Source organism: Acomys russatus, chromosome 2 (genome assembly GCF_903995435.1).
Source record: "Acomys russatus chromosome 2, mAcoRus1.1, whole genome shotgun sequence".
Classification (NCBI taxonomy): domain Eukaryota; kingdom Metazoa; phylum Chordata; class Mammalia; order Rodentia; family Muridae; genus Acomys; species Acomys russatus.
The window spans coordinates 89,145,719-89,167,378 of record NC_067138.1 but is presented as its reverse complement, the minus strand read 5'-3'; the positions used below and the strand labels follow the sequence as shown (position 1 = coordinate 89,167,378).

The 21,660-nt window shown below is 43.5% G+C and overlaps 1 protein-coding gene across 1 annotated transcript in view; it reads left to right on the top strand.

The window, feature by feature from the left end:
• The window catches only part of Frem1 (FRAS1 related extracellular matrix 1), a 139,230-nt gene that overhangs the window by 98,078 nt on the left and 19,492 nt on the right, over positions 1-21,660 (top strand). Inside the window, exons 25-29 of the mRNA XM_051156676.1 lie at positions 2,020-2,431; positions 7,171-7,372; positions 8,316-8,460; positions 17,146-17,275; positions 19,607-19,679. Of these exons, the coding sequence (XP_051012633.1) occupies positions 2,020-2,431; positions 7,171-7,372; positions 8,316-8,460; positions 17,146-17,275; positions 19,607-19,679 (962 nt within the window). The remainder of the gene's footprint in view (positions 1-2,019; positions 2,432-7,170; positions 7,373-8,315; positions 8,461-17,145; positions 17,276-19,606; positions 19,680-21,660) is intronic.

Below are 21,660 nucleotides of genomic sequence, written 5' to 3'. Positions count from 1 at the left end.
CCTTTGGTCTGTGGTAAATTTGTCAGTCTCATGCGACAGCAGTAAATGTCTAACTCTCAGAGTTCTAATACTGTGTCTTATCGACAGAAATAAGTTCATATTCTCCTCCCCCTTCAGACACCATGGTCAAAAGCAGGTTAGCGGAAGAAAGGGTTGATTTGGCTTATACTCTATGATTGAGGCAAGTCAGGGCAGAAGTTTGAAGTAAAAACTGTGTATGGATGCTACTTGCTTTACTGTCTCACTCTGACAGAGTCATGCTTAGCTGGCTTTATCATATAGCCTATGGTCACCTGCTCAGGGAATGGTGCTGCCCACAGTTGGTTCAACTCTCCTACATCAATTTACAATCAAGCCAATTTCCCACAAACATACTCACAGGCCAGTCTGATCTGGACAACCCCTCAACGAAGACTCCCTTCTTAGGTAATTGTAGGCTCTGTCAAGTTGACAGTTAAAGCCAATTGAGACAGTTCATAATACTCTTAAATTTCTTTAAAATGGAAACAACAATATTACCAGAACCTTGGGCTGTTGTGCAACTGATTGCAGTGAATAGAACAGTCCTAGTGTTTGATGTAAAGGAAACATATACTCATGACTGTAAGAGGGATCAACTCATCCTGAATGTGTGTCATTTCAACTTTCTCTTCAACACTGGGCATTTGTACTTAGGGACTACAACTTAGTGTGTGTGTGTGTGTATGTGTGTGTGTGTGTGTGTGGTTGTTAAGCTATTGATTAAAAACTCTAAGAGGAGAGCATAGAATTGAATAACCTGAGTTCTAGTGCCAACTCTACCTTCCCATCTGAGCCCTCTACCAGGTTTCCAAATGTTTCTCTTTAGCAGGGAAGGGATCCTTGTCAATCGTCAACACCTATATACCTCAAATGAAGCAGGTGTAGAAAAGCACGTGCGGACTCTAGGAGGTTAGGGTCTCACAGTGATGAGGAGATGGGCGGGATCTGGTATTCATCTGCTCATCTTGTCATCTATGCTTCATCATCTTACAAAAATATGATAAGAAGGGCCCGCCCAGAGAGGAGAGTTAGATAAGATCACATGGCTGAATAATGTGATTTGTTTCTTACAAACTTTACCAATGTGATCTGCTCTTGCAGATGTAGTGATCCACATCTGTAACCACAGTATCCCTCTGGTGAGATGGCAGATAGGCACAAGAACCCCTGGAAGCTTAGGGGTGCAGAGGTGGTGGTGCAGCTAGCCTGGCATGCATACATAACTGCAAACAACAAACCTTGTTTCAAGTAAAGTGAAAGGCAAGACATAACACTGATGTGGGAGATTGTCTGCTGGCTCTAAACATGTGCTGTGGCATGTGCACACACACACACACACACACACACACACACAGAGAGAGAGAGAGAGAGAGAGAGAGAGAGAGAGAGAGAGAGAGAGAGAGAGAGACACAGAAAGACAGAGAGACAGAGACAAGAGACACAGAAGTAAAAAAAGATGTTTGAGACTATAACACAGTGGTAGGGCACTAGATTAGCACATATAAAGCTCTGCGTTCAATACCCAGTATGGGAAAAAAACACAAAAATACACGATTAAATTATCCTCTTCATTGTCTCACTATATTTCTGTGCCAATGATTAGTCTTTAAAGTTGTGTCTTCCAAATTCCAAGAAAATATATTATTGTAATATTAAAAATATATGTGTACACACTGGCTACTCACACAACGGGTCCAGTTGGACAGGAAATTCCTGCTTAGGGACAAAAGATTACACTGAGTTTGCCTGCTTCATTATAGGAGGAACACGACTGGTGTTGGGGAAATACCCTTGGGTGTATCAGGACCAACTTGTATATTAGCTAGTAACTGGTTTAATAACAGGAGGACGTTGTTCTGAAATTCCATCCTCGCGTTTTCCTTTGAGTCTCGCTCCATGCGGCTTGTCCTTTAGTAAAGGTGTGTATGTTATCGTTTCATTCCAGTCGATGGTGACACAAGAGCCCATGCTGAAGGCTGCCTTGCCTCTCTTTGCCAGATTTACCGTCAGCAACGGACTGCAGACGCAGAGCGGGGTGTTTGAGATCACACTGGAGACTGTGGACAGAGCCTTGCCTGTGGTGAGCAGGAACAAAGGGCTGAGGCTGGCCGAAGGGGCCGTTGGCCTACTCTCGGCGGACTCCCTTCAGCTGACTGACCTTGACACACCTCCAGAGAACCTAACCTTCCTTCTGGCCCAGCTCCCACGCCATGGGTACCTCTACCTGAGGGGGAAAGTGCTTCAACATAATTTCACCCAGCAAGATGTGGACAGCAGGGGCGTGGCCTATCGGCACTCAGGAGGCAGCTCTCAGGAGGACTGCTTTACTTTCCTGGTCACGGACAGGAAGAACCCAGGCTTTGTTGTGGATGGGAAAGTTCGGAAAGAGCCTGTTCTCTTCACCATCCAGGCAAGTATGGCAGGCACATACTTTGTGCCAGAGATGAGGGGAGAGCCGTTTCAGGAAGAGATGTTTCCGCGCCCCTGCCATTAAGGCCCACGCCGCAGCAGACGCCAGGCAATCCGTATGACTGTGCAAGGGGCTCACCTTAAGAACTGGCGGAAGCGGAGGAAAAAACAAACAAATAAAAAAAAAAAAAAACCCTGGGCCTTAGACACAGACACAGATTTGAATTTCCATTTTACCACTTACTTCTGTGAACCCTAAAATGATCTCTTCAGCCCCTCCTGTTTTAGTTAATATTGTTCTGTTGCTATGCGAAGAGACACCACGGTCAAGGTAGTTTCTAGAAGAAGGCATTTGATTGGGGCCTTGCTTACAGTTTCAGGGGGTTAGCCCATGGCCATCACAGTGGGGAGCATGGCAGCTGGTAGGCATGGTGCTGGACCTTACATCCCGACCCAGGGGACCAAGGCAGAGAGGGCGATACTGGGCCTGGCAGAGACTTTTGAAACCTGAAAGGCCACACCTCCAGCAAGGGCACAGCTCCTAGTCCTTCGTAAACAGCCCACCCAAACTACTGCACCTCCTAGTCTTTGAAAGTATGCCTGCAGAATTGTGGTGGTAATTAAGATTAGGTATCCAAGGCACTCACACATGGCCTGAGACATATTTAAGGCGCACACTAGACATTCGCAGTTATAACTAGGCCATAAGGATTCTGCTTAGTCATGCCTGTCGGCTACTGGCATTGTAAGTGTGGAAACTTACAAAGTTGCATCAGTACCACCCGGGAGCTGATGATGGTGGTCACAGTAGCAGCAGCTACAAACATTATTTTCTACTTTTAATTCCTAGGCAGTTTCTTTTTCTTTTCTTTCTTTCTTTCTTTTTTTTTAGGTTTTTTTTTTTTAATTTTTTTAATTAATTTATTCTTGTTACAGCTCAATGTTTATCCCATCCCTTGTATCCTCCCATTCTCCCCCCCTCCCATTTTCCCCTTATTCCCCTCCCCTATGGCTGTTCCTGAGGGGGACTTCCTCCCCCTGTTCTAGGCAGTTTCATGCGCCTGCATAAGGGTCTTAATTATTTGCATTCCCCACTCCCCCCTCTCACCCCCCGCCCCTCCCCATTGAAACCATTCTCCCATAACTCCCCTTCTACTTTCAGGTGTGTGTGTGTGTGTGTGTGTGTGTTCCACTGAGCTTGATTAGTGTTGCCTGCATGAGCAAGGATAGATTTATTCTCAGGAGCATGAGGAAATTACTAAAAGCCACACCACTGAGGAAAACAACAGTCTCTCCCCCAGCAACCGTTAGCTGCCAATAGGACTTTCAGGAGGCAGGGGTGGGGCCTTGCGGTCCTTCCCCTGCACATGATGAACTCTGCCCAATCCTGTGCAGGTAATTGGCTGCCCTGTATTCATGGGTGCTGTGGCCCTGTCATGTGTAGATGTCTTTTCTGTAGTCATATCCCTGTCCTCTGGCTCTTACATGCTTTACAGCTACATGCTTTTAAAAATGGTTATCCAAAGATCAGAGCTACTTTGCATGAGTCTCCTGGGATTCTCATAAACATTTCATGCCGTGAGCTTTATTGTCTACATTTTATGCATGAAGAGCCTGAGTATCAGAAGTTAGGTCATTTCTTTTATCAGAGACATGAAGTCTGTTTGATTCCGAATTCTGTGTCCTTCCTATGGCTCCAGACTGCCACGTTTGTTGACTCTCAACAATTCTTGGAGGCCAGAGTGTTTTTCATCTCTCAGTCAAAACACATCAAGTGTGTTCTGGCTCTGAGAGCTCCTAAAGCTACTCTTTTTGGATGGAGTTCACCCTGTTCCACACACTTCAACCAACAGCCCCAAAGACGCAATTTCATCTCTACTTCAGGATTCTCTCTGACTAATGAGATACTGTTTTCTCCTTGTTCTTTAGCCTCTGCTAAGATTCCCCCAGAGAAACGTGTGTGTGTGTGTGCGTGCACGCGCGTGGTGCATGCGCGTGCGTGTGTGTGTGCATGTGTGCGTGTGTGTGCACTGTGTTCAGTAGCCACATATCTGTGCAGACAGACAAGATCAACGGAATGTGAGAGACAGAATGTGTGTGTGTGTGTGTGTGTGTGTGTGTGTGTGTGTGTGTGTGTGACAGAGAGACACACAGGCAGAAACTGATTTTAGGAATTGCCTCACGCTATTATAGGGCCTGGCATGCCTAAGATGCATTGTGCAAGCCAGTAAACTAAAACTTGCAGCCAAGGTGATGCTGCAGCCTTGAGTCAAAAAAAAAAAAAAAAAAAAAAAAAAAAAAAAAAAGAATAGAGACAAAGCTCTCTCTTATTTCTTTGAGGGAAGCCTAGTCTTTTCTCTTTGGGCTGGCAACAGACTGGAAAAGACTCACCCAGTCTGTGGAACTAAGCATTGGCTGACCATCTCTTCCCCAAACCGTCCAGGCCTGTGGTCTAGAGCACAGAGTTAACCTGCAGGGCCTCTGGGTTTGGGTAAGTCTCTGGCACTATGAAGACTGAGAAAATGTACTGAGCAGTAGGTACCCGAGGAGACGGGCTGATGTCACTGCAGAGCCCACTGAGAAATGGTTTTCTGGATTTGTTTCCTACAAAGTTTCTAAGAGTTACAAATGCTGCATGCAGACACAGCTGCTTCCTGTACTCCAGAGATGCAAATGGGGGTAGAGTGGAGAGAATGTGCTAGAACTAAAACAGATCTCTCTCCCACCGTGCTTCTCTAAGAAGGATGCTGTTCTAACGGTCTGTTCCCTCTCTGTAGTTGCGGAAGCTGTCTGCTGGGTGTGGTAAAGCCTGGTTTCCATCACAAATGCAAGATGTCCATTGCAAAAAACAAACAAACATTGTGCTAAACTAAGGGTTTTTTTGTGTTTTTTTTTGTTTTTTTTTTTGTCCTCAAATTTCCTTGACCCCTTAGTCCCTCAGAGCAGAGAGGTCAAGCAATGTTTTATGAAGCAACTTGCCCTGCTAACAATGTAAGAGAGAAGATGCTGCTAGTGTCCTGCTTCCAAGAGCTGTTTTTGTTTGTTTGTTTGTTTGTTTGTCTGAGACAATACAGTACTTACTGACTTCCACCAGTCAGTGACACGCTGACCCAGGTAAGTGACTCAAGCATGGACTAACAGGTTCTGTGTGATTATGTAAGTAACCATGAGGCCAAAGCTGCTGAATGGAAGAACTGAAGACAAACAAACAAACAAATACTGTGTGCTTGGCTGATACCAGCAGACACACAGGACTTCCATCCTGTGGGAAATCGCATGTGCCCAAGACTGTCACAATCTGGAGTCCTTCTGTGAAGGGCACATCGAGTCTTATATGGGGACAGAAGGGCCTGCCATTACTTTCTGTGGGAGGATTTTCACTAAAACCAGCTCCAGTTATTGTAAGCTAGACAAAGCCTTCCTTAAAATTAAAGTGTCTTCCCTTTGTAATGTTTTAAAATCTTCCGGTATACCAAGTCAACCACCTGCTTTCGAAGAAACAGAATGTTTACTATATCTGAGCTTGTCGGTATGGGAGGAGGCACAAAAGGGGACCCAAGTGACTAGAATATGCAGTGATACATTTTTAAAAACACACAAAAAAAAGCTTTATTACTTTTGTAACACTTGGGTAACATCAAAATTAAAGACACAACCCTACATTCAGCCGTCTTGTGTTCTGGAGGACCCTAATATGGCTTAGATTAGATTATTCTCATTTTTCCTCTTCCTTGCCGCTATGGCTGTAGGAGCCTCTCTTCCCGCACATCACCCGGAAATGCTCAGCCCACATTCTGCCAAGCCTTGCAGTGCTGAAAGTCGCAGCATAGAATTTTCATATCCAAACCCATTCTAATATTTTATAATCATCTAGAACAAATCCAGAGGACATAAGCACCGTTTTTTGCATGCATATGTGTGCAATGTGTGTGCATTTGTGTTTACAAATATGGAAGCACATGTGTGTGCTCATGTGTGCATGTATGTGCAGCTGGTGGCTAGGGGCTGACTCTGCATGTCTTTCTTGATCTTTCTCTATGCTAGAAAGGCAGCATCTCTCTTATTGAACATTGCTCGTTCCCCTACTCTGCCTGTCCAGCTTGCCACGAGGAATTCCATCTCTGCCACAGCCTTACCTGCCCACCCACTATCCTTAAATATCCATCTTTTGAGTCACGTGGTCTTCAGCCTCAGGTGCACAACACAGAGTCTAAAGATAATCACTCTCATGATTCTTGTAAACAGTTTCAAATTTGCTATTCTGCACTTTTGCCATTTGGACACAGGCATGTGAGAAAGGACCTGGGCATTTGTGAATACCTAAGATTCTGTTTGTGTAGTTCATTAAACACAACAAATCTTTCCGAGTTGCTAACAGTAAGTTCGCCATGTGATTCTTGGGTCAGTTTTAGCACATTCCACACAATTCTGTTATGGTTAAGGCATGGTGCTGGGTGTAAGAATGGGCATTGGGGAGGGAACATACAGTATTTCCTGTCATAAAACTAATATTGTAAGAGAGTCAAACAAGATGTAAATCATAAAGCCGAGTGATGTACGCCTCTGCCCTCGCCTCTGTATTTGTTGGGGTAGGGTGAGCAGGACAGGCTTTAGCAGAAGTGAACAGATAACGACTCCAAGTAATCTGCCAATGAGGAGCTCACCATCATTGAACCATGAGAGCCCTGTGTAGCACCACTGGGAGAGACGTCCTTGAGTAATGTCACATTGATGATTCAGGTAGACCAGCTGGACAAAGCACCACCCCGCATCACACGCCTGCACTCCCCTTCTCGAGTGGCGCTCTTGAAAAACGGCTGCTATGGGATTTACATCACTGCCCATGTGCTGAAGGCATCAGATCCTGACACCGAGGACGACCAGATCATCTTTAAGATTTTACGAGGCCCCTTGTACGGACGTCTAGAGAACACAACAACAGGTACCTTCCATCTTAGTACTTGTAATTATAAACTACTAGTTGCTGCCAGGGCTAGAGACTGACTCAATCAGGCCCACTTGGTGAGTGCTCCCCAGGGCTTGCTGATAGACTCAGTTTATAAATCAATATTGGTTGGGATGAATGAAGCTGCATCTTTTAAAGTCATCTTCATAAGAAGAAACAAATCTTGTCACACGGCAGCTTAACCCATCACCATTTTGTTGTTAGTTTTTAATTTTTATTTCATTTTATTTTTCAGGTTGTGTTATATTCTGAACACAGTGCCAGGGTCAGATTGATAGTATAGACCAATTTCCTTCTTCTTCTATGCATCCTAAATGATATCAGCTCCTTTAAAAAAATATGGTTTCTTTTCTAATGGTTTTGTTAGATTATATATTATTTCTGCTTCGGGAAGATGGTGATCGCAATACCTCATTAAACAGGATGGTGAGGTGATGGGTTTTATTAATTCCCTATTTTCTTTCTCGTTAATTTAGTGCTGTAAGGCAAATATCTCTGAAATAAAGCAAATTTAAAGATGAATTTGAGTCCATTGCATTTGGATTAGAACATAGCTGCAATAATGTTAATTTCCTTAAAAAAAAAAAAAAAAGAGAGACGTCTGCTGTTTTGTTTTGAGACAAGGTCTCATGTAGCCCAGGCTGGCCCCGAACTTGCTATGTACCTGATGATGGCTTTCGGCTTCTGGTCTTGCTCCCTCCATAACCCAAGAGTTAGGCATACAGATGTGTGATGCCAGGCAGGATTTTACATGTACCCCGTGCATGCTAGGCAAGCACTCTGCCACCTGAATCGCATCCCCAACCTGGCAGGGTTCCTGCCCACAGGTGTTTCAAACCAAACAACTGTGAGGTTTTAGCAGCTTTTAAGTGGCGTTTGATTTGATTACCCGCGAGGTTCACTTACTTCTTGCTTGCAGGCGAATTTATCCAAGAGCGATTTAGCCAGAAGGACTTAACCACTAAGACTATTTTGTACATCATAAACCCATCTTTGCAAGTGAATTCAGATATCCTGGAATTTCAGGTCACGGACCCCACAGGGAACGCTGCCACTCCTCAAAGGTAACTTTCGATTATTCATTGGTTCTGCATGTCATGTTTAGAATATATCTGATTCAGAAAGTGAAATAATCCCTTCCAAACCAGATGTAAGTGGGCACCAAAACAGGGCAAATTGACAAAGCTTTTCATAAGCTCATACAGTTTATCATGGAGAAGGGATTTTCTGTTGTATTATTTCCAGATGATGGGAAAGCGGGTCATTTCTAAATTATAAAGACACTAACAGGTTAAGTGAACAGCATCCTTTATAGCATGCCTCTAAGTGTATCCATCCCCTTCCACATGTTGGGGCGGTGCTTTCTGAGCTCAAAGTGCCTGTGTACATCTTACAGCCAGAGGTCACTCTAGGACTGTTTTTGTCACACCCGGCTTTGAGCCTTGGGCTGGGTCGGGGTGGGATGAAATAGGAGGGAGTAGCCAAGTATACTGTCTCTTACAAAAAAAAAAGGAAGAAAACACACTAGTGCAAGTTAGCAAGCCTTTTAGGCAAGATGAAGACAATATAAATTCGAGGGGATATTAAGTGGTGTTTAGAAATACAAATCTATATGATGCAGGACAGTCCATAGCAAGAGCAAATCTGCAGTGTTGACAAGAGTAACAGATCAGGTAATTCCAGTGACTCTGCCTCCTTTCCAGATGCTTCCTGGATATAGACCTTGAATAATTTACTGGCCGACAGATGGTCATAATGAAGGTCCACGCATCCATTTCTAGTGCTGCATTAGTTTTCTTTATTTACTGCCTTTTCCAGATGCCTCGGAGAAAAGTTAATTTGTTCTCAATTTTTTAATCCACCACATCAAAGACATCTAAAATAGTATAAGTGAGCACAGCCCTACTGTGCTTCCTCTATGATGTGAACAGGGAGAGAAACGTGATGAGAATAGTCTGTTTTTTTCCATCCTATAGTGTAATTTCACCATTCGCCAGCAGAGGGTGGTAGAGTCATTGTTAGCAAATACTGGCACCCTGTCGACCCTGCCTCCATTGCCTGTTCAAGAGCAGTCCTTTGCCTAGGTCTATTAAGTAACTTCACAGACTTTGGTCCCATGGCTACCATATGCCAGGCTTCCAGACTGGGAGTTAGGGAACAGGTATGATAAAAGGAAGACCAGGTACCTGTACTTAAAATACTGAGATTATAAACCAAAAAAACCGAATGCTCCCCGCCCATGAAACTGGCTTTGCCTAAGATAATATACTCCTGGGGGGAGGAGGGTCACAGTCTAAAGGATGGATAACAATGACTTGCATTTTCAAACAAATACCCTTATTTTCAAGAAAAAGGTTTGAACGTACTTTCTAAGAGATTAACTAATTGACTACACTCAGCCTTTGGTCTTTAAAAAAACAAAACAAACAAACAATCAAAACTGCTCTGCTGAAATGCTAGACTGCCACATGTGGCATGGTGTGGCTAACAGAGAGTCCCTAGCAATGACACTATGTTTCCTTGCACACATACCCTTTCCTTGCCTTATTGTTAGGAGGAAGGGAATGGCTAGGTAGAGATGCTTTATGTTTTGAGGTTACTGTAAATGTTACATCCACAGGCCACAGCAGCATCTGCATCATGTGGGTACCACAGCTGCCACTTCGCCGTGGCTATCTTGGATAGGTGTGCTTGCTTGGGCAGGGGTCCCTTTTCACAGGCTCGTGCTGGGGATGACCGCATAGCCTCAAAATGGCTAGAGCCCGTAAGGAAAACTGCCAGCAGACAGCTAATAAAAAAACAACTCAGATTCAGTCCCAACATCCTTTATGTACTCTTCTTTTAAGTGGGTGAGGAAGTAGAAATTGCTCAGCATTTGAGTGGGGTGGTTATACCCAAATAAGTAGATGGTTTGGGGTGTTTTGTTTGTTTTTGTTTTCTAAAACTAAGCACACATCTTTTCTAGTAACAAAGGGAGGTATGTGTTCAGGCCTGATCACCTGAGTTCAGTCCCAGCTCCAGTTCCTAAGAGTTGTCTTCTGTCCTGTATACACACACACACACACACACACACACACACACGCACGCACGCACGCATGCACGCAGGCGTGCTGTTAGGGGAGGAAGGGTGGGGGGCGGGGAGAGAGAGTTAAAAAGAAAAAGAAACAAAAGTCTAAATAGTGGCTTGTCTTAACAAAGCCACCAGCAAAAGCCTGCTAACACACATACTATGAATCATAGGTATTTGAGCTTTTATTATTTTTAGTTCTATTTGATGGTTGGGTACCATCATGATTTCCACCTTGCAGGCAAGGAAACAGAGGCACAGAGCAGGAAGAGACTTCCACATCCCTGCTGCTGGTTAGTGTGTATGCGTGGCGAGGTAGCGGGGGTTCAGCCTTCATTAGCCCACGTGGCCTGCCACCCTGCTCTGTCCCCCTGGCCTTCCTTAATGCTGGCTAAGCCCTTCTTTCCCCATAGGTATTGGCCATCCAAGTTGCAGGGAGAGGAATATTTATCTGCCAAGAAACTTAAAGTGTACTGGGGGTTTTAATGTCAAAAACAACTGTCAACATTAGTGTGACCTCCATATCCAATGCCCTGGGGAGTATAGCATGGATAATTATCCTTTGGACATGGAGTAGAATAGGCCTGCACTTTGGTTCTACCATTTACTGGTTGTTCACAGCAGCTTTCTGACCTGAATAGTGGGGAAGTACAACAATTTAGATAAAGAAATGAGTGGCGCACGCCTTTAATCCCAGCACTCAGGAGGCAGAGGCAGGTGAATTGCTATGAGTTTGAGGCCAGCCTGGTCTACAAAGTGAGTCCAGAACAGCCAAGGCTACACAGAGAGACCTTGTCTCGGAAGAAAAAACAAAACAAAACAAAAAAAATGAGGGTCGGCATATGGAAGAACTTTGTGTTTATTTAAGTTTTTAGCAAACGCATCTTGGGATCCTTACTGCTAGTGTTAATTCCCCTGCATGTTTATGTTAATTCAACTGACTGATGGAAGTGCCCTGAACTGTTTGGTAAAGTCTACCTCTAAACGGATATTGACTTTCAGGCAATTCATAAAGCAAACAGTCTACATGTTTTTTTGTTTTTTTTGTTTTTTGTTTTTTTTTTTTTGTAATAAACTAAACGCTGTTTTGCTACTGTACTTTCTGTGCATTATTAGTTCTGAGGGAGCAATAGATGGCCTGTTTCATCAAACATAAGAGAGTTTGGTCCAGGTGAGGTGAATCAGGTTACCAACAGCTGGCCAGTTGATGAGTGCGTTTAATTATGTCTCATCAGAATTCATCAAGCTGATCATGTCGTTGGGAATCTGTGAGAGAGGGCTCATGGTGCAGCTTACCTCACCGGAACAGTTACAGAGCCACCTCTCCTCTCTTCCCCCCTCCCATCCAGGTTAGTGCAGGCAACACACTTGGAAATGCTGCCATAAATAGAAACTATTGTATAGCACTGAAATCTACGGATGTTTGCCTCAAAATTTAGATTTGGCTAAGCGCCTGAGTTCTAGGCAGTGCGTTAGGTGCTTAAAATGCAATCCTCCAACGATAATAAGGAACTTAGACTCAAAGCATCGGAGTAATTATCTCTGAGGCAGTGGCTGCGTGGCAGCGGACGGGAACCCTGACCTCCAGGTCTCAGAGCGCGTCTTTCGCTGGCTCTGGCCAGGGCATGACTCATTCACAAGCTTGCTCTGTTCTCTGGCTCAAGCTGACTCTCCAGATGATCTACAGAACCTAAGCAAGGTACACAGGGCCCACAGCACTCCCTGAAAGCATCTCTGTAGTCCAGAGAATGAAGCCAACATACACCAATGGAATTTTCTTAGAACGTGTTCCATGTGGACCTCTTTATTATACCATAAAAAAAAAAAAAAAAAGAAAGAAAGAAAGGAGGAGAGAGAGGGAAGAAGGAAGGAAGGAAGGAAGGAAGGAAGGAAGGAAGAAAAGTATTAACTTCAAAATAAAAATTGGTCCCCATGGATCTTCTTACTCAGTCGCTTCTTGGATCACTGTTTCCTGTCCCAGCTGGGAACTGCACCCAGCTGTTCTATTACTCAGTCTTGGCCTCAAAAGAGAAAAGTCAAAAGAAATGTAAAAGGAAAGGAATTTCTATCAGGCAAAGTTTAAAAACACTCACACTGCTTTTATGAAACACCTTGTATGGGGAGAGGTTGAAGTCATTTGCTCACTAATGCCTGCACATCGTCTGCAGCCGCGAGTTCACATGTTTATCCCCAGTCTCAAGCTAAGGAAAGCACAGAGGAAGGGAAAAGAAATGGCACTTATTTAGCACCCACTGTGTACAGGTGCTTTGTACACATTAACTCATTTGAATTTTAATGATTGGACAGGAACGTAATTCTGCTCGTTCTAAGATAATGAACACCGAAGCCCAGAGAGACGGCACTGACCGCATTCCCACACTAATGAACGGTTGCGAAGTGTGTTCCACTCCAACGTGCTCGTTTTTCCCACTCGATCCGCGGCCTCTTGCCTAACCACTTCTCACTATCAGGAGAAAATGAAAACCGGGAAGCACAGGTGTTCAAAGTATGAGGTTATCAGGCTTCATAGCTTCATCTCTGAATTAATAAAGCTTAGATAGGATGCTCAGAAAAATCTGTTTTAGCAGGTCCATTTTCTGAACTCAGACGCTCCTTGACGATATGTGACGATCTGGTTACAGGAAGAATGACATAATCACAGCTTTAAGTTCCACGAGACCTTTTACTGAGAGCTCGCCACACCTAACGAGCGCTCGTGGATGTTCGTTGAACTCCTTTGAAGTATGACTTGTGTCTAGTATGCCTGAGAAGTGAGGAAACTGAGGCAAGAGGAGGTTAAAGCGCTGTTATTAACCTAGATTAGTGGCCCAGATCCCAAACCGATGTTCTAACCCCAAGCGTTTCTCTGAGTTTGGTGTTCCTTCATATCCATGCAACAAATAGCTACAAAATAAAATACCGAAAGCACGGGTTTAAAAAAAAAAAAAAAAAAAAAAAAAAAGAGTACAGAACATGTTCTTTCAGTGCTGGCACTATCAGCATGGAGGGAAACGCGTTCTTTGTTATAAACCTCTGCTCAGTACACAGCTGGGCTCCGCCCACCAAATGCCTGCACCACCCTTCGGCTGCTTGTGGCAGTCAGACTGTCTCCAATAGGCCCAGTGTTGAGAAGCGAACCACAGGTGCCCAGTTAGGAAACCACCTTTGCCTGCTGCTGAGGCCCATCTTCCTTTCTAATGGGGTCAGAAAAATGGTCAAGGAGTGCAGAGTGAGGTGAGGTCATAAAGAGCACATGAGAATGTTCTGGACTAGAATAGTTTTCAAGGTGTATGAAAGATGCGAATGACACTGAGAAAGGACATCTCTGGAAACAGTACAATAAGCAGGCAGTTACTGAGTGCTCTGTGACACTTTGTGTCTCCTGCACGCTGCACATGAGGTGTCATACATAGGGACGCAAAGGCCGCCCCTATGAGACATGCTTAATCACAAAAGAACTAGTTAGTGTGCTATGCACGAAAGCGCAAGTTGGGGTAAGGACAGTTGGAAGAAATCAGACTTGGCAAAGAATCTGCGATGTGAAATGAAGTGTCTGAACACCTTTTCTTGTGTCTGACTCCTTTGAGTTACAGAGTAGCAGAGGGATCACAAGCCTCGAGGCATGTAATCCAACTTCGGTGTCCTCTGTTTCCAAAAGCAGTTGTTGGAGACCAAGCTTTAGCTTTCCCTTACAATCAGCTTCTCTGCTGTGTGGAGTGTCGTCAGACTGGGAGCTCTCGGCTGAAGGTGTCATTCCTCCCAAGGGTCATCTGCAAAGTCTGGACATAGTTTTGGTGGGTTGTGAGCAGGGTAAAGTACAAAGCTATATCCACTGTAGAGGGATTGGAGGTGCTGCTACAGTTTTCAGAGTCCAGGCTGCCACCTCATAGCAAAGAGTCCTTGACTCTAAAAGCCAGTGTGAGGCAGAGAAGCTCTGGCCTCTGGTAGGACTCCTGCCCACCAAGTTGAGAAGGTCACCAGATGTGTTTCCGTCACAGTATGTTGTTAGCCATCACTTCTGCCCAGAGGATGCATTTGTTCAGTGGTAAGAGGAAGGTCCCTTACATGAAGATACCGAGCCAGCCTTGTCTACGCAATGCCTAACTACACAGAATTTCCAGACTGTTCCTGTAGGTGCCTACAACTGAATATCTAATACCAAACGTACAGTCATGTGACTTCTCACAGGGAGAATTCCAAAGTGGTTGGCTACATTGTTTCTCTTTTCCTTCTAGGTATTTTCACAGTTTAAGAATAGAAGGAGCTTTGCAAATAAATTACTACCAAAAAAATTATATTGTGCACATCCTGTGGATATAGGAGGCTTTCTTTTAAAAAAATTTTTTTTCTGGAAAATCTATAGCCTGGATTAAGTTTCATGGTGTTTCAACAGGTTGTTATTATTTATAATGAATAGTTTAAAGGAAAACAAAAGTAGGACATTGTTTAGTGACAGGTTTTTAACATTTTATTTATTATTACGTATACAGTGCTCTGCTTGCATGTACTCTTGCAAGCCAGAAGAGGGCGCCATATCACATTACAGATGGTTATGAGCCACCATGTGGTTGCTGGGAATTGAACTCAGGACCTTTGGAAGAGCAGGTGGTGCTCTTAGCCACTGAGCCATCTCTCCAGCCCTTGGTGACAGTTTTAACCCACAGGCATTGTGCTAATTCATATGTTGCATCCACGAAATACACGTGCATACTTCCAAACACTGAGGCCCTTTGTGCTTTGGAGAGAACAACCTTCTAAACTATTCCGTCTGTATCCAGATCAGCAACCAAATTGCATTGAATATTAGGTCTTAAGGTTATGCGGGTCTGTACAGTGACATTGGTCCCTGCTTATAATGTTTATAATATCAGCTATGGGTGGAACTCAGCTTCAGAACTCACCTGACTCTTAGGAGACTTAACTTAAATCCATCCACACATATCAGTTTCCTATTTATTTTGCTGTCTTCTCTCTGAATCATTTTCTGTTGTTGTGGTTTTATTATTTTTTTCAAGACAAGATTTCTCTGTGTAGCCTTGGCTGTCCTGGACTCACTTTGTGAGCCAGGCGGGCCCCAAACTCACAGAGATCCGCCTGCCTCTGCCTCCCAGAGTGCTGGGATTACAGGTGTGGGCCACCATGCCTGGCTCTCTGAATTACTTTTTTCTTTCTTGTTTACCTGGATCCTTTAGGATTTCTTTGCAACTTGTCATTTCTATTGCCACTTGAATTGACCTTACTGACTATTATTTTATTATGCTTTAAGCATAGTTTTTTTTTTAATTTCTTGATCTATTTCATTCTAGACTTAAATTCTCTTGCATCAGACATCAGTGACTGAACCAATATATTTTTTTTTAATATAATGACATATATAGAATGCACCACCTGAATTAGCATGATGCCTGTAAGGTTAAAACTGTCACCAGTGTCTATATAATATTTTTAAATGTAATAATGTCATCTTTATGATATCCAGCATTCAGTAACAACATTCCATAACTCCTGAATAAACACATATGTGTAGCGCATGCATATCTTACCATGAGTCCCGGTCATAAGTCTATGCTGCAGTGTCACACCACTCCCTCACCATCATCCTTAGATAAGCCAGTACCACTGGACTTACTTTCCTGGTGAACTTTTTATCATGTGATAGAGACATGTGACCCCTGCAAGGATGATAAGTTAGTTGTTGAATCTTTCTGATCTTATTCTTGTTGTGTTTTTTTTTTTAAGTTCTTTAAGTGATTGCCATTAAATACGGCAATTTCCATCAAGTGTCAGATTTACTTATGATATGTCAGAACTATTTATGAATAATATTTAGCCATAGACAGTTGTCCTTCTGTGTCCTAGGGGTTTTGAAAACCATAATTCAACCATAACCAACCATAATTCAAAATTATTTATTAAAGAATTATGTCATAGTGACCAGGCACAGACATTCTTTCTTATTATCAGTCTCTAAACAATATATCAAATCAGCTCTGTACACAGCATTTGCACTGGTATCTGGTACTGTAAGTCATTTAAAGATGAAGCAAAGCATACAAGAAGATGCGTGCAGGCCGTGCGTGAGCTGTACGTCTGCATATGCCAGCATCATCAGCAGGTCCTGGACCCACTCTTCCCGTGGACACCGAGAGATGGCCAGAGATGCACTCAAGCTGCCCACTATTGTGTCTCTTGCACTGCACAGAAAGAGGAGCGGGTGTTAGGTACAAATCATATAGACACTTTAATTCCTAAGCACATCCTGGGAATAACTTCTCACTAATGTGAACCCAAATTCGGAGATCTCCCTAAAATGAGTGGACTCTTGTACGTCATGTCTGCGGTTTTCTTTCCCTTCACACACTCAGCTATGAGCCTAACACTAACAACTATCAGGCTTTTGAAATTCTTTTAATCTTACTTATTTCATTTGTAGGTTGGAATTTCTAACACTTTCTCTGTTCCCTCGTGAGTTCATTATGGTGATCAAATAAGAAAGTGCAAAAGTTCATCCTGAACAGATAATTCAAATAAGTGTGAGGGACTTCCGTCATTGGCGTGTGTTAGCCAACCCTCTTTGCTGCCTTGATGGGATGCAGCGCTCAGTCTCCCACCTAGAAGACCATACTGAGGGGCATTTGTACAGGTACCTGATGTCACTTTTCTCCTTTTTATCCATGTACAGCTTGGAGCTGAAGTGGTCTTATATTGAATGGTCCCAGACTGAGTATGAGGTCTGTGAGAATGTGGGCTTATTGCCCTTGGAAGTTACCAGAAGGGGATACTCCATGGACTCAGCCTTTGTGGGCATTGAGGTAACAACTCTGAAATGCAAATTGTCAAGGTAGAACATAATGCTGTCAGTGGGCGCCTTTGATGGTTTTCTTAGAAATATTCAGAATGGCCAAGGAAACTGCAAACTGCAGGGGGCAGTGGTCACTCTATGCCTGAGGGTCCAAGTACACAACATCTTTATCCCCTAGACTTTCAGTGAATTCCCAGATAGTTTTTTTAAATCCACTGTTGGTTTTGAAATCTGGCTACTTCTACACAACCGTTAGCTTTCAAGTTTGATTTAACAGAAAGACGTATACAACTTAGTGAATCTGTATTAAACTCCACCTTAAAAGGTGTACACAACTCCTATGAGATGCCTAAAGCAAATACCAGTCACGAGGTGTGGATAAACAGGATCTCTTCCCATGGCTCAGTGGAAACGGTAAAGCAGGAGATATAAGTCTATATTGAGATGTATCCACATCATGCGGAAATAGAAGAGCACTTTGGGACAGTCACCTGACTCTAAAGAGTCCTCCCATTGTCACTTCCAGCCAGACTTACTAACCTTCCCAAGGTTGGAGCACAGGAGGCTTGCAGAGTTGAGGGAGTCTTAGAAGTCACTGTGACAACAGCCCTTCCAGAAAGTGGGCTCGCAGAGCTGGCTATGTGCTTCTGTGGAGAAGGAGAGAGACTCCTACTCGGTCTGAGGAGATGAGCCTCTGGGCGAGATGGCATCTGTTAGTCACAGTTACAATGAGTTAAAACTGTCCCCAGAACACCATGGCCCTGAACCTGATCATACCCAGACTCACTGTTTATCTTTCTAGTGGGTGTAAGTCTCTGTTTCCAGGACCTGAAGGGTGTTCTAGCATCAAGGTAGGAAAAAGCTCCAGGGAACAAAGCATTTAGGTCCATGTTACTGCTTACCTCGACATGTAATAAGGGCCCACATGGGATATTAGTCTACATAAGTTTTAAGAACCAGACAGCTAAGAGTGCAGGCTTTCATCAAGTACAGTCCCTGAGCTTTGGGAGCATGCTCTGCCATCTCGCAGAAGATCTTGTGGGCTGTTTGACTGAGAAGAGTGAGAAGACATACCCTGGGCTGTTTGCCCTCACCGAATTGTGTCCCTTCACCCGACCAGTTGTTCTAAGCACTTTGCCTCAGACATGCTTTTCCCACCTAGAATTCTGTAAACTCAGAGGTGGTAAATACTAGGTAGTTGCATGTGCAAGAACCACACAGACAAATGCAACTTCCAGCATATGGTGGATGCAGGCGTACAATGGCTGCATTTTCCCAGCAAAAGCTGGTGCACGGGGAGCCTTGGCATTGAAGACCAAAAGCAAATGGAAGCCTAGGAGGCAGTCCCTTCTTCAGCAAGATGCTTCCACACAGAACAGTTAACCTATTAGTGTCTTGATCGGAAGTAGAGACATTGTCTGAGGCCGCAGGGATGGATGGGCATTTTGGAGCTTCAAGGTGTGCAGCTCCACTCCTTTCGCTGTATTGACCATCTTCAACACCTTGAAAAGGTGCAAAATTAGCAGCTGCTTGTGATATTTGCCCAGGGTCTGACTCAGTGGCCCTTTTCAAATTCACCACAGACATTTCTTTAGCAGACATGTAGGCTCCCCTTGGGGGTCTAAGCTTGAGACTTCACAACCCTGAATTTGCCTCTTTGGGTTTGAGTCCCGGATAAGGGACACAGTGAAGCAGTCCATAGTCCAGCTAGACCAGCCTGGTTTTCCCTTTTCACAGCTTTCAGAACAATGCCTCTAAAACTGTGGGTCCCTAGAGTGGATGGTTTGCTCAGAGCTCCTTACCAGGTCTGTCAGCCCCACAAAGCTCTCTCTCGTTCATGTTGGGGCAGTGCCATGGTTTCATCCAGGCAGGAAAACAACAGCCAGGACTTGTTTGGTTAATCTGGCCTGAGGGATCCCCATGCCCTGGAGCCTGCAGGGGCCCTCAGAGCTGGCTGGCAGTGCACAGCTCTCTGGGCTGCCTGCTTCTCTTTCTCTCACCCCCACCTCTTTCTTCTCCATTTTAAAACCAAGAGAGGTAATGGGATGAAATGGTGCTCATAACAGAGAAAACAATAAGGTTTTAAACTTTATTCTACTTTTTCCAATAACTGGATACTTTTAAAAGGAGAAACAGTCAGTAGAGAGAGAAAGAGAGAGGAAAAAAAGCACACCACATAGCATGGATCCAAAACGGTTTATTATAATTAAAAAAAATCTTACCTAACATTAAAAACAGATTTGAAACCATGAACTTAGTCTGGTGTGGGGGGAGAGTTATCATTCCTCTAGTGTAGGATATTTTCATAACATGTTTTATGTGACATTTTCCCCCCACTAAGGTCAATCCAGTGTCAGCTGTAGTTGGAAAGGATTTTACTGTCACTCCAGCCAAATTGATTCAGTTTGACCCAGGTACGTTTTCTTTTTTTGTTTTTTTTTTTGTTTTGTTTTGTTTTTTTTTTTTTGCTTATGGTTTGTTTCATGTTCTATGCGAGTCTGGAGACTACCGGGAAGACAGGATATTATGCAATGTCAGCCAACTAGAGCACCGTCATCATTGTGCCAACCTATTCGCAACGTACGAGTTTGGCCTGAAGTCCTGCCTTTATATATATTTTTACTACAAGTGAATATCTATTTAGACTGAGAAAAGAAAAAGGTCATGGCAAATAGTAAACATAAAAATATCAAAGTAAATATCCAAAACAATCCAGAAAGATAAACTCACTTAAATATCATTATAACACAATGATAATTTAATAGCCCACATATTTTGGTAGAAAATTTCAAATGTTATGAGCATATTGATTCCTAAAAAGGGTTTCACAATTATCTCTTTTGGAATAAGTTGACATAATTTGCTTCCAGGGTAAATGACTATTTCATTGAATAGCACTTACTTTGATTTAAATCTGTGGAAAATTTTGCTAGGCACCAAAAGGTAAAACATGAAAGTGTACTGTCTTTTCCTGAAGATGTTATGTTGTCTGTAACATATAGACATGAAAGTATTTGCCAATAGAACTTTGGAACCCAACACAAAAGCCATTGTTCTGCGTAAAGAAAGTGCTAGAAGACTTCCTAGGGGAAGAGGAGGAGGAGAAAGGCAGACTGCACTCATACAAAAGCACCTCTTACTTCTGGGGAAGTCTGCCTTAAAGCCAGGAGGCAGGACACTGCCCTCCCAGGCTCTCCTGTGGATGGGCGCAACTGCCTCCTTGTTCTGCATGGTTCTCCCTTGTTCTCTATGCTCTGTAAAGGACCTGGGTCCCTCATCCAAGGACAAATGGAAAAACACTAGCGAAGTAGCCAGACTTGCTGCTTTGTACTTTGCTGCAGGGATGTCTTGTACCCTGATGGCTCTCTACCAAGTGTAAGCTCACTAGACACTCAAATGACTGAATATCGTCCCCACCCTTGAACGGAAGATTTTAGTGTTAGGAGAGGAATGTCTTTGTGCTGTTCACAAGAAGAAACATAACACGTAAAGATTATATTGCTTTTCCATAATGAAGTGTCACCAATTGGATAGTTTTAAACATTGACTTGCAGTTTTAGAGGCTGTTCAACCCAAGACCAACCTGTGTGTTAGCGAGGGAAAATCATTCTGTCACCTTCTTTTGTGCCTTTTGTGCTTTGCTGACAACCTTTGGTGGCCTTGGCTCTTGCTATGTCACCGCAGTCCTTGTCTTTGCCTTCACATGATGCTCTCCCTGTAGATACGTTCTGCCTCGTCATAAGGACCCAAGTGAGCTTAGCTTAAGGTGCTACCCTCTTCCACTATGACCTCTTTCTAACTCATTACTCATGCCATTACCCCATGTACAAATATGGTCCCATTGTGAGGTCCTGGCAGTTAAGAAGGCCTCCCAACATAAGCTGTGAGGGCTACAATTAAGCTTATAACAAAGTCCCTAACTTGGGTGAGTTGGTTTTCTAGGCTGACGACATCATTGCTGTTCTCCTCAGGCCTCTGAGCATTCTTCCATCCTCAACTCTACCACAAAAGGGTTAATGTTCCTTTTGTTGTTGTGCTTTAAAGGACTCGTTTGAAAGTCAATCATTTTTGCCATATGTCCTTCTTATTATTCATAGCTGTTTGTTGCAAGTTGGGTTTTCAGCAGCACACCAGGCACTCTGTTTGGGTTGAGAGGAACTAGAATGTATCACACTAGGGGAGACTTGGAAATTTATCTCTTGGAGATTCCACTGCATAAGACGAATGCCTGTTTGTCTAGAAGAGTTTGCATGCTGTTTTGATAGCTACTAATGACTTCTGGGGGGCTCCAAATGGTCTTGGGATTTTAAAGATTGTTTATACATTGAAAAATAATATCAGCATATTTTATACATTTTTTTAAGAAAAAGCCACATGCTTGGCTGCTCATGATTT